The sequence below is a fragment of the Vipera berus genome, assembly GCF_964194415.1.
Source record: "Vipera berus genome assembly, chromosome: 3".
Taxonomy (NCBI): domain Eukaryota; kingdom Metazoa; phylum Chordata; class Lepidosauria; order Squamata; family Viperidae; genus Vipera; species Vipera berus.
In genome coordinates this window covers 33,474,960-33,488,675 of record NC_138204.1, presented here as the reverse complement: position 1 = coordinate 33,488,675, position 13,716 = coordinate 33,474,960, and the positions used below count along the sequence as shown (strand labels likewise).

The window sequence follows — 13,716 nt, the reverse complement described above, 5'->3', positions numbered from 1 at the left end:
TACTTGTTCATCTTCCATTTTGAAATTTAATAGGAAATTGTACATTTTTAATTAACTTTTCATCAGAAATTAATAATGTCTGATCAAACATAGTCCATTCTTTGTAAAATCCATACTGTTTAATATCTTTATCATATCTGACTTGCATTTGTAAATGTGACCAACGTGTTAAATCGATGCCCTGATTTTCCATCTCTTGCCTGGATTTTAAGTTCCCTTCAGAATTTAGAATATCTTTGTATGTCCATATTTTATCGAGACTGACTAGATTTGGATGTACGAATGCTTCCATTGTTGAAAGCCATCCTGGAATTTTCAAATAATGCATTTGTAATGTAGTGGTTTTGGAAGTATTTATGTATTTTATTTTTTCTGTACCATAGAAAAGCATGCCAACCAAGTTGCAGGTCTTGTCCCTCCAGATACAGCAATCTTTTATTTCTAAGAGTTATGTTTATGTTTATGTTTATTGGACTTATATACCGCCCTTCTCCCGTAGGACTCAGGGCGGTTCACAAGGAATTTAAAATAACAATACAAATTACAAAAGTTAAGAACAATTAAAATAATTAAATTTAGTCCTTGAATAAAAAAAACCCTATTAAACTCCAATTAAAACCCAATTAAAATAAAATTACAATTAAAATTCTCAGTCCTGGCCGGAAAGCTCAAAGAGCCAGGTCTTCAGGTCCCGGCGGAATGAACGAAGGTCAGGGGCAGTCCTGAGCTCTACGGGCAGCTGGTTCCAAAGGGCAGGTGCACCCACAAGAAGGCCCTCCCCCTGGGTGTTACCCGCCAGCAGTCTTCTGCCGGCGGTACCCTGAGAAGGCCCTCCCTGTGGGAGCGCACAGTACAAAGGGAGCTTGATGCCGGCAGCAGGTGTTCCCTCAAATATCCCAGACCCAAGCCATTTAGGGCTTTATAGGTCATCACCAGCACCTTGAATCTCACCTGCAGGGCAACCGGAAGCCAATGCAGCTCGCGGAGCAGAGGTGTTACATGGGAATATCGGGAAACCCCCATCACAACTCGCGCGGCTGCATTCTGCACCAGCTGAAACCTCCGAGTGGTCCTCAAGGGCAGCCCCATGTAGAGAGCGTTGCAGTAGTCCAACTGGGAGGTCACGAGCGCATGGGTGACTGTGCGTAGGGCATCAGATAGGGCCGCAACTGGCGCACCAGGCGAACCTGGGCAAAGGCCCCCCTGGTCACGGCTCCTATATGATCTTCAAAACTGAGCCGCGAATCCAGGACGACGCCCAAGTTGCGAGCCCTATCAACGGGGGGTAACACCTCACCCCCCATCATTAAAGGTGGAATAGACTGGTTAACCCAAGATGCCCGTACGTTATTTATTCTTTTATCCATGTTAACACTGATGCTTGATAATATAAAACTCAATCTGGCAAGCCAAAGCCTCCATTTCCCTTGGCTTCTTGTAACATTTTCAATTTAATTCTAGGTTTCTTTCCTTGGCAGATAAATTTTTGAATTAAGAGAGTTTAAATCTTCAAAGGATTTTTTCTCCAGTTTTATAGGTATCATTTGAAATAAAAAAAAATATTTTTGGTAATACATTCATTTTCACCATAGCAATTCTTCCTAACATCAACAGTTGAAGATTCTTCCATTTTTCCAAATCAAGCTTTATTTGGTTTAACAATTTAATGTAATTATCTTCTTTTATTGTTCAGCATCTTGCTGTCAAATATATTCCCAAATATTTGACCTTTTTGACTATTTGCAATTTTATTTTTTCTGATAATTGCTTTTTTTGTTTATCTGTAAAAATTTTAACTATCTCTATCTTTAATCCTGCTATCTCTCCAAATTGTTCTCTTTTCCAACAGTTTAGGAATCATCTCTAAATGTTCCTCTAGAATAAATACCAAATCATCTTCAAATGCTTGCAGTTTGTAGATTTCACCTTTTATTTTCAATCCTTTAATTTCTGGATCTTGCCTAATGTTTCTATTTAAAACTTCCAAAGTTAAGATAAATAGCAATGGGGATAATGGACATCCTTGTCTTGTGCCTTTTCGTATATCAAAATTCTCTGTGTAATCCCCATTTACAATTACTTTTGCTGTTTGTTTCTGATATATTGTCTGAATCGTATTTATAAAGATTTGACCAAAGTCCACTGTTTTTAGTTGTTGAATCGTAAATTGCCAAGAAACATTATCGAATGCCTTTTGGGCATCTAAAAATACTAGTGCCAGTTGTTTCCCTGGATGAACTTCATAATATTCCAATATACCTAGTATTATCCTCAAATTATTTTTTATTTGTCTCTTTGGCAAAAATCCATTTTGATCTCGGTGTATAAATTCAGTCAAAAATCTTTTCAGCCTCTCAACTATTATCGAAGTGAAGATTTTATAGTCCACATTCAGTAGTGATATTGGTCTATAGTTTTTGATCTGGGTCTAATCTGAGTCCTCTTTTGGTATCAACTTTTTATTGCCTCTGACAGTAACAGCATTGTTATTTTTTCATTTAACATAGTCTTAATGTTTTCTGGAAGTTTTGGTAAATTATTTTTTTCCATATATTGAGTCATTTTCTCCTATGGAGCTTCTTCCTTGTTGTACAGTTTCTCATAGTATTCTTTAATTATCTTTTTATTGCTTCATTTTTAAATTGTAAACAGCCTTTTTTATGTACTAAATTGTTTATCAATTTTTTCTCCTTCTGTTTTGTAAGTTTATAAGCTAACCATCTTACTGGTTTGTTTGCATTTTCAAAGAAGTTTTGCTTTGCCCTTTTAATTTGTTGTGCCAATATTTCTGATTCTATTAAATTTAATTTATGTTTTATTATTTCCATTTGTCTTTTCAATATTTTCTTTTGTGGGTTTATTTGTAGTTTTAAGTTCTAATTTTTTAAATTCTTCTCTTAACAACTGACATTGTTGTCTCTTTTCTTTATTTTTTTTGCCATATATGTTATCGCTACATCTCGAAAATATGCTTTGGCTGTATCCCATACATTTTGTAATGTTGTATCTTCTTTTTTATTTTCTTTGAAGAAAAATTCCATTTCTTTTGTTGCTAAGTTTATAAATTCTTTCTCTTTTAATATAGATTTATTCAAAGTCCATCTTAATTTTTCTGCATTCCTTTCAACACCATTTTTAAGGGGTTATGATCTGCCCAAGTACCTAATTCTATTTTAATTTCCTGCATATTAACCTTTAATTCAGGCTTCGCCCAAGTCATATCCATTCTAGACCAAGATTTATGACTATTAGAATGAAATGTGTATTGTGATTTCCTGGATTTGTTTCTCTCCAGATATCTTATATACCAATTTCCTTTATCATATTGAAAAAAGTCTTAGGTAATCTTTTTCTTCCTTGTTTCCCTGATTTACTGTTTTTATAGTCTAATGTCCCGTCTACTATTGTATTGAAATCCCCAATTAAGCATATATTTTGGTATTCCATTTCTACTATTTTTCTGTGAAGGTTTTGTTAGAATTCTTCTTGTTTGTTATTTGGTGCATATATTGCTATCAAAAATACCTGTTTTTGATTTCTACCATTAATATTCTTCCTTCTTCTGCATAAATCATTTTGGAATCTATTGTCTCTTTGACATATATAACTACTCCTCTTTTGTTGAGCTGATGCATAATAAAGTTTTCCAAGTTTTGGATTTTTCAAAAAATTATGTTGTTTTTTATGTATGTCTCTTGCAAACAAGAGCTGGAGAAGACTCCTGCGAGTCCCTTGGACTGCAAGGCGATCAAACCGGTCAGTCCTAGAGGAGATCAATCCTGACTGCTCTTTAGAAGGCCAGATCCTGAAATTGAAACTCAAATACTTTGGCCACCTGATGAGAAGGAAGGACTCACTGGAGAAGAGCCTAATGCTGGGAAAGATTGAGGGCAATAGAAGAAGGGGACGACAGAGAATGAGGTGGCTGGATGGAGTCACTGAAGCAGTAGGCGTGAGCTTAAATGGACTCCAGAAGATGGTAGAGGACAGGAAGGCCTGGAGGAACGTTGTCCATAGGGTCGCGATGGGTCAGACACGACTTCGCAGCTAACAACAACAACAACTTGCAAACAAATTATATCAATATTTAATTTCTGTAGTTGTTTGAAAATTCTTTTCCTTTTTGATGGGGAATTCAATCCATTTATATTCACTAAAAATTCCATTTTACTTCTCCATTTTGGTTTACTTATATTTAGGTCTTGTTGATCTCGTAATCCTCTGCTCTCTTACTATTCTCTCATCTTGATTCATCTTCTCTTTTTCCTCTTCCACCTGTGTAATTGTTTCCTCTATCGTTTGTTCTGTCTGCTTCTGGCTTTTTCCATCCTCTTGTTAATATTGTGTTCTTTCTCCCAGAAATGCTCTATATCTTTCATCAAAATCCTCTGACTTCCACACTGAGTCCAAACGATATCTTGTGTTATTCCAGTTGATTAAAATCCCTTCTGGCATCAGCCATCTAAAATTTACTCCTTTTTTAATCAGCTTTGTAATCAAGAAATGTCTTTGAGTATCCCTTATTCTCTTGGGAATCAGTTTCAACACTACTATTTCTTTATCTTTATATTGTAATGGATCATTTCTAACTCTTCTTTTTTTATTCAAGTTTTATTGGTTTTTCAATATTTACATATACATCTATTTGTGAAACAATATGATGGTTGGTTAGTGAAAAGTAACAAATAACAAGTTCTTTGTAAATAGTTCAGGTTGCATCTCTGATTCCCTTAGTTTTCACATAGTCAAAGTGATCAAGTTAGTACATTTCTAGATATAACCTAGTCCAGGGGTAGGCAACCTCGGCTCTTTTATGACTCATGGACTTCAACTCCCAGCCGGCTCAGGAATTCTGGGAGTTGAAGTCCATGAGTCATAAAAGAGCTGAGGTTGCCTACCCCTGACCTAGTCAATTAACAAAGTTTTCAATGTAATTAGACTAATACATATCAAAATCCTGTTTTTAAGTTCTACCTAATTGCAATAATATACTCTAAAGTGGCCTATAATATACAGAAGAAACCTTGTTTTGGGTAACCTACAATTCCCTATTTCAGTAAAGAATAATTCTCTTGTCTAGAAAACTTACATTGTTCATTACAACTCATTCTTATGATTTAGCAGTAAAGTCTAGTTTTCATCTTAACAAATCACCAATTGTTAGAAAAGATTTTTTGTCTTAACCATTCAATACTTATTAAAACACTATCTTATATTATAAGATTCTAAATTCTATAGTATAATTCAAAGTTTTATTCTAAAAGCTTAATTTTGTTTTCTTTTAAAAATCTAAAACCTAAATATGAAATCAGTTTATTTATTTATTTTTAAGATTCCCCTTAGTCCATCAAAAAAGATTTTTTAAGTTCTGTCCTTACAAATCCCAAAAAAGAGACAAGTCTAAATCTTTAAATCTAACACTCGCCTTCCTTTTGTGTCAATCAGGCTTCCATCTTAGTGTCTTTAAATTCTCAAATGTGTCTCCCTTTCTTCCTCCACCTCTTATTTGAATCCACGGAGACCATCCAAATGACAGTTTTGCCAAGCTGGTGTCCCCTTTATAATCATTGAAATATTGCTTTAATAGCTTAGTTTTTGATATTTGATGTAATTCTTGTTCCATTTCCATCTGGGTTAGGTAGAAAGTAGTAGTTAATGTTGTTATTGTTTGATTAGCTGAATCCTCAACATACTGTATTTGAAGACCTTTGAAATGGTATAAGGTTTCCTGCCTGAGCAGGGGGTTGGACTAGATGACCTCCAAGGTCCCTTCCAACTTTATTATTATTATTATTACTACTACTACTACTACTACTACTACTATTATTATTATTATTATTATTATTATTATTATTATTATTATCTTTGCTCTTAATGTTGCTTTCTTTGGGTGTTGTTTTTTGAACTGTAAGTTTTGTAGTTAAAGTTGGAGTTTGGACTTCAAAGTTCTCTGTAGGCTGCATTTGTTGCTCTTTGAAGTCTCCTATTTTAGTGTTAATTTCCAGTTCTTCTATTTGTTTTTGGGTTGTCAGTTCATCATTTAAGGTCAAAGTTTGTTCTGGTGGCTTTGAGTTGTCAGGTTTATCATGCAGTTTGGCTTTAATTTGCTCAGTTATAGCCAATATTGTGTCCAGTATCAATTTATAGTTAAGTGTTGGGATGTAGTCATCCATTTTGTTAGTGTTTACAGCCCTAAAAGTTGTTTTCAGTGCCAGGTGTTCCCACACTTGTCTTTGAAGATAATATCAAGGACAGATCTGTTATTCAGTCAGCTGTCAGAATAAGCCAAAAGTTTACTTGCAATTCAAGTTTAGCCACAGGATGTCATCAGTAGCATATAGAATAAGTTGTACAATTCTTTTTCCCCCCAAATTAATATAAAGCTTTTGTATAATTAGTCCATTCTTTTTTCCTTAGTTCACATCTTAAACAGAAAATAGGGTAGTAGATCCCCACAAAAATATGAGCTTTTAAAAAGGTAGGAATGAGATTGCTTAGTTTCTTTGCTTAATCAGATGGTGTTTTTTTCTTCTTCGCTTTAAGGCTTAAAATGTTATTCCCCCAAGTATACAAAAGCTGTTTTTCAAAAAAAAAGGGGGGGGGAGAAAACTTTCAGAAAAGCCCCTCAGGCAGGCAGTTAGGGGAATAAGAAAGGAGAGGTCTCACCCAAGTCCTCCAGATTGTTTCGTTGTGCTAGGTGGTACTTTTGGCTTTCGGCAGGGAACGGCTTAATGATCGGCCATGTTGATGGCCAGTCTCTTCTTCGGGCCAAAAGGAGATGCTCCAGATTCAAGGGCTACTGCCCTTCCATGATCACAGGAGGGTCTCCTTGCGGTGGCCGCCCCTCCAGGGCGACTTTCAACCCTTTTCAGGGTCCTCCAATGAAGAAAGAATGGATGGCAGGGAGGGAGCTCTCCCTGCACGTCCGAAAGCACCGTGCGCGCAAACCGGAAGCCATCTCTAACTCTTCTTAATATCTTATCCCTCATTGTTTTCTTCATAAATCTTACATGGACTTCTCTGGGCAATTTGTGTTTCCTTGCATAGCATGAATTCATTCTAAATATTTCATCCACTTCTTGCTGCATCTCTAATCTTTCCATTTCTAGGACCTCTGCTAATAGATTAATAATCACTTCTACTATATTTTCCTCTTTATCTTTGGGTATGTTCTGAAATCTCAAATAGTGTACCTCCTTCTCCATTTTCAAAGCAGTGACCGGTCCTTCTAGGTTTTGATTTGCTTGTTGTAATCTTTCATTCTCTGTCATTAGTGCTTCAATTTTTCCTCCAGTATCTTCTGATTGATTTTCCACCTTCTGAATTCTTTGTTCATTTTTAAGGATCATTTGTTGGTGAACCTCAAATTGTGTCTTTATGTCAAGCATTTGTTTGCTTAGCTAATCAAGATTGCTTTTTGTTTCTTGATGATTCTACTGCATCATTTCTTGCATTAGTTGTAAAGTCGCATGCATCTCTTTTTGGAGATTGTTGTAACATTGCTTCAATAGATCCTGACTTGCTAGACTAGATGTTCCAGAAGAGGGTGCAGAAACAGGTTTTTTTTGTAATTTTGGTGAGGTTTAGTGCACTCATTATTCAGTCAGGCAGATTTTGTAAAAACACAGGGAGAAGAGGTGGGGGGAAGCCAACTGCTTTAGGCTATAATCCAACTTTAAAAAGAGCCAACTGTTTTAGGCTAAAATCCAAATTTAAAAAGAAGCTATCTGCTTTAGGCTATAATCCAGGTTTAAAAGGGAGCCAACTGTTTTAGGCTAATCCAGGTTTTAAAAAAGCCAACTACTTTAAGCTGTAATCCAGCAAAATAAAAAACACCAACTGCATAAATCTAATCCAAATATTTCTGTTAGTTCAAAGATATTAGAGAAAAAAGAAAAAGGAAAAAAACCCCTCTCTCTAAATAGTTTCTATAATAGTTATGTCTAAAGGTGAAAGATGTAGTTTTAAAAAATCTTTGTTTTTTCTTTTGTAGAAACACAGGATGTTCTTTGTTTAGCACAGGTGTTGTTTCAAGGTCATCACTCTTCTGATTTTTTCTGTATTATTATAGTATCTTCCTTCACCACTAGGTGTCCTCATTAGTTATAGTGTCTTTATCCAGTAGTAAAACTTTTATTTAAAATGCTCTTTCACAACAAAGTAAAAAAATTAAAAATCTTCCCAAATCAAAAAAATTAGCCAACAACAGATTATCATTTTTTTCTTTTCAATCAGTCTCGATTTTTTTCTGCATATTTTTTATATTCCTTAATTTCATTCCCCCATTCCAGATTTCTCTCTTCTTCCCAAGTCTTTCTGGGGTTTTTTTACTTTTAAAAGTTATCCAGTTCAGGGAATTATATTTTAAAAGTCCTTTGGGAAGAGAAATGAAGAAGAATCTCACCCAGATCAAACATATTGTTGACAGCCAGCTGTTTGGCGCCACTACCATGGCTCTTTGCTTCTTCCCGTGCTGTCTGTGGCTTGGGTTGTCTGCGTACTTGCCAGCAGCCTTTCTCCTGCCTGTTTTAAAAAGTTTCCTAAGTCTGTTTAGGCCAACCGCCGTTGGCTCCGAACTCCCAAGGTTTCCCTTCCTCCTCGTTGCCTCTCCATAGCGACTTTCTGACCTCTTTGGGTCTCCAGACGAAGCGAAATTAGACTAGGAAACCGGAGCTCCGGGTTCTTTCATCTGTGTCGCCATGACACCCGGGAAGTGTAATTCTTTACTGTGTACTTTTTAATGGGCTACTGCAATAAGCATTGGTAAGACACAGAGCCTGCTTATATGCTATATTATATTAATGAACTTACTAGAAGTTAAAATGTTATTTACATAAAATTAGTATTTTCATAACAATAAAAAAGATCTTTGTGAATATGAAAAAAATCATGATTTATCCCATGCAAAGGGATAAGTCAGGCCTGATAACATTTTATCCCTTAAATGTACATATATTTATTTCAATTGTCAGGAGAAAAGATGACAAAATACCTTAACAGTGAATCTGAACTGCAAAACTTAATTTCTCCATTTTGATTATTTGATAGGATGGTGATGTGGTTGCTCCAGGACTTACTCCAATGAAAAAAAAGGATGATGAAAATCAAGTTTCAAACAAAAAGAGTACTGTTTTAAATTGTAAAACAAAACTTTTTTAAAGATTGAGTTAGTATATTCCTTCAATCCTGTGTGTTTGCATGTATCTTTGTGTGTGGATGTATTCTAGCCAAGCTTTCTTCAAAAGATATTCTGTAAAATTACAGAGTAAGCCTGCATAATGTCTTTGAAAAACTGCAGTGGAAAATACCTGAAGACTTTTTCACAAAATTGTATATTATTGTGGTTTTGAGAAAGCTGTGCAAATAATTTATCAACACTATTTTAGTGTTGATTTAAGATAAACATCACTGCTCTATATAGCAAACTTACAAAAATATTTCAGGGTTTAAAAATCAAGAAACTAATAGATTTATAAATCATTTTTCTAAAATATTCTGAATACTTCACTGAACCCAGCATTGTTTTTATGTGTAAATTCTCTAAATTTGCACAGGGAGAGGTAACCAATTTTCATTAGGCTTTATCTTCTCCTGAACTGTTTGAAATGTGCCCTCCCCCCCAATTTCAGAAATGCTTCCTCAAGGGATGGGGAAAGGGTTTATAGTAAGTAGGCCTGAGTGATTTTTGTTTATTTCATGTCCAGATTAAACCTTAAACTGACAAAATGAGGCTACCTTTTTGGCTTTATCATTGACCAGAAACAAATCACTTTTGGTGCATTCTACTGGTAGTAATTGACAGACCAACAAATGGGCCAGACTCTGCCTCTCCCCACTTTCATATTGCATGTTGTTATTCGCCAGCAACTCCCTACTTGAGCATGTTGATCTTACTTTTAGACACTTCCATTGTCAACTTTTTCAGTGTCTTCCAACTAACATAGAGAGTTCAAATCCCTTAGCCATGTTCTTTTTGAGATTATTTCTTGTTCCATAAATTCTGTTCTCCATCTTCTAATTTAGTTTTGCTCCTCTCATAAAACTTCCTAGATTTAAGTCGACGAGTTTGGGGTATGTATCCATTCAGAGGATATGGGGGATAATTCTCTCGTTTGGTTCTCAGCATCTGCTGCTACTTCTCTCCTAATCCTAGGTAGAACAATACCAGCAAGAGGGTATATTTTCTCAACTGGTGTGGGTTTAGGGCCTACTTACTATAAACCCTTTCTCCATCCCTTGAGGAAGCATTTCTGAAATTGGGGGGGGGCACATTTCAAACAGTTCAGGAGAAGATAAAGCCTAATGACACAATGTCAACTTGCTGCAGAAATACTCAGGGCCAAAACCGATGTCTGCAGTGTAGATGCCTAAGGGCCCCCCCACCCCATGTATAATTTTAATTTGTCAATTTCATGAAAATGTTATTCCTTGCACTAACTTCAGCTTTAGTATTCAGGCAATGTTGTTTAAATTAAAAATTAAATTAAAAATTGGATTACTAATATTCACAAATATTCTTTCCACTAGTGCAAACCATAAACAGTGAAATGAACTAGTGAAAATAAAACTTCCCTATCTGAGTAAATAAATAAAATAAAATTGAGAGTGGAGAGTGGAGAAGCTCTTCTGCTACTTGCTTGAAATTTATATATTTTCTATGAAGTTATTATTCCATAATTCTTTAACTTTTAAATCATGACAGCTGATGAATGTATATTGATTTAGAGCTAAATATGCATTAGCACAATAAATATTACAATATTTTAAAGTTATGAATATTTTGATAATTGTTTAATAAAAGAAAACTATAAACCAATATAGGACTCATGCTTTCAATGAAACAGAAGAAAATTATTTTGAACCATAGAGAGACAAAAAGGAACTGTAAGAGGAAAGTGTGTTCAACTTCTCTGAAGCCAACTTTGAATGTAGTTTTTATGTCTCGTAGTAATCAGATAGTATGGATTATTTGTTTAGAACAATATGATGTTTCTTTACATTATTTCTGGAAACCAAATTCTACAATATTTACTTTATATATTAACATAGCATGTTTCTGTTAATTGCAAGAACTAATATTTAATTCTAAAGTGTAATTTTTGTTTTAGGCCCGTTCAAAGAATCTGAGTAAGTTTCAGAAGAATTCTGCATTTTTTAATTAAAAAAATATGATGGATTGGCTACAGATTTGCCCTTCCATGAACCATTACTCCTGTGGTATGGAAGAAAGATATGTATTCCCACTGAAAAAAAGAAAAGTGATTTTCATCCATTCCTTCTGCAGCTCCTGCACTATCTTTCACACCACTGATTTGAAGAAGGTTGCAAGGAATTGGGGGACATCCACCCCTTTGTTACATTGAGAATAGAATTTAATTAAAAAAATACTCAGTCCAACCTAACTTTATATTTTATAGCCTGAATTTGAATATCACTGGTGAACATTTCATTCAGCAATAACATCTGCTGCTTTATGACTTAACCTGTTTAAATTTAACTAATCTTTCTTCAATTTTCTTAAAAATATTCAAGCTTAAGCCAAGCTAGAACTTCACAATTAAAATATAATATGGGCAGAAAATTATACTTATCAACTCAGTGGATTTAGAATATGGATGTATTGGGGCAGGGGTGTACATTTAATTGTTTTTGTGTTAGGAAAGCCTGAGGTTTTTTTCAAGGATCTACTGTAGACTGAATCATTACAGCATATCAAGACCTGCTTCCCATATGGATTCATACAGTATTTGGTCCAACAGAGAGAATTTTCAAACGTTGCTCCTATTTGTAAATCAGGTTGTTCTTTCAGCTTCAGGTGTGAATGGTTAGTGAATTGTTCATGGTAATCCTGGGCTTCTGTATTAACTTGCACTTTTGCAAAAAGAAAATTACCACCCTGCATCCTTTTTACACAGGGTGTACAGATATCCATCAAAATGAGGATGTGTCTTCCATTTTGTTTTCATGACCTCCATCCAGCAGACAGCCAAATGTTGTATATCTGAGCTTTCCTTCAAAAGAGGAATATAGATCTGAGCTTCCCTAATAAAAGCTAACGTTACAGACATAACACCTGCCATATACCAGATGGGTGGAAGATGGCAATATTTGTCCCCATATATAAAAAAGGGAATAAAAAGGATCCTAGTAATTATAGGCCCATCAGCCTGACTGACATTGTAGCAAAAATATGTGCTAGGTACCTTTTGAACAGAATTGCTCTTGTATGGAAGAGAAATTTGGGGTCTTTACTCAACCACAGTCCTAGAACAAACACAGTCCTAGCATTTGAGATGTATTTTGGGTGTAGATCCAAGAACATCAGTTAGAGCTGAATTGGCAATTCATACAGTTCATGCATTATTCAAAATTAGAGCTTATAACTACTGGTGCAAAGTTAATGAAATGGAGACTGATGGGCTCCCCAAGTTATGCCTACTAGAGCAAATAAAACTACAATCACAAATCTCTTGGATCACCAAACTAACAAATTTTGTAAGAAGCTGTGGCCTTCCTGTCTCTTGTGTAACAGGAGAATAACCCCAAAAAAGAGTTGCCCAAAGAATTAAGGATATAGAAGGACAAAATGATATAGCTATCCTTGGTAAGGTGGGTAACTTGAAATGACTGAGTAAATACAAACGTACTTTTCAGTAGACAGTTATTTAAAGTTACAACTGCCAAAACATCTTAGGGAGATATTTACGCAAGCAAGATTTGAACAGCTTGACACATGGTCAGATATGGGAGATTTCATGCTATACCCTACAATGAGCATCTCTGCATTTGCGGAGCAGCAGATGTTGAAGACCTGGCTCACATCCTATTTGACTATTGCCTGTATGAGGGTGAAAGACAGGTATCTTGGTCTATATACCAAACGAATGACCCATTGGGATCCCCATATCAAAACAACTTACCTTATGTCCAGCCAGAACTTGAAAATAACATTTAATGCAGCACAGTACTTAAACAAAATGGTTCAGTTGAGATCTGCATATGTGGGACTGATTGGGATAGATTGCAAGGGCGACTCCAAAATATAATTTTATCATATTTTATCTATATCTTAAATTATTGAACACTATTACAATTTCATTTTAGATTGTATTTTATTCCCATTTCATTTTAAATTGTATTTTATTCTAATTCCATTTTAAATTTTATTTTATCAAATTCCATTTTAAATTGCTTTTATCACATTTTAGTAACAATTTGTTGCTGGAACTTTGCACTTTGATATGGCCCAAGGGCTAATCAATGAAGACTTATTAAATGCTAACAGCAGATTAACAAACAAGGTTAGATCTATGACCTCAATTGATTAGAGCAGTGGTGTTAAACTGCCGGCCCACGGGCTGGATGTGTCATGCTGAAACCATGCCCACCCCATTGCCGACAATGGAAAAAAAGTCACGATACGTCGTGACACGACATGTGATGTTGCAAGCTTGACACCCCTGGATTAGAGCCTTCCCACTTGTACTGTTGCCTTTATCAGTTACATGCTGAAGGCTTGTGCCTCCTAACCTGCTTCTGGGGCAGAACCACAAACATGTTAGGCAAACAGCTGGCAGTATTTACTAAGCACTTATATGCATTCATCTCAGTGTATATTCCCCATTGTGTGGCTGTTTACTCAGTTGTAATTCCCTTCCAATGAATGTAAATACAAATATTAAATAGTGTGTCTTCCTTTTCCCCTCATTTGTCTTC

General features: G+C 35.3%; 1 protein-coding gene across 1 annotated transcript in view; it reads left to right on the top strand.

Annotated features, from left to right (window-relative positions):
* Positions 1 to 11,624, top strand: part of SAMHD1 (SAM and HD domain containing deoxynucleoside triphosphate triphosphohydrolase 1) — a 46,193-nt gene extending 34,569 nt beyond the window's left edge. The window contains exon 16 of the mRNA XM_081324491.1: positions 9,049 to 11,624. Within this exon, the coding sequence (XP_081180617.1) occupies positions 9,049 to 9,159 (111 nt within the window). The 3' untranslated portion in view covers positions 9,160 to 11,624. The remainder of the gene's footprint in view (positions 1 to 9,048) is intronic.
* Positions 11,625 to 13,716: the final 2,092 nt, after the last annotated feature.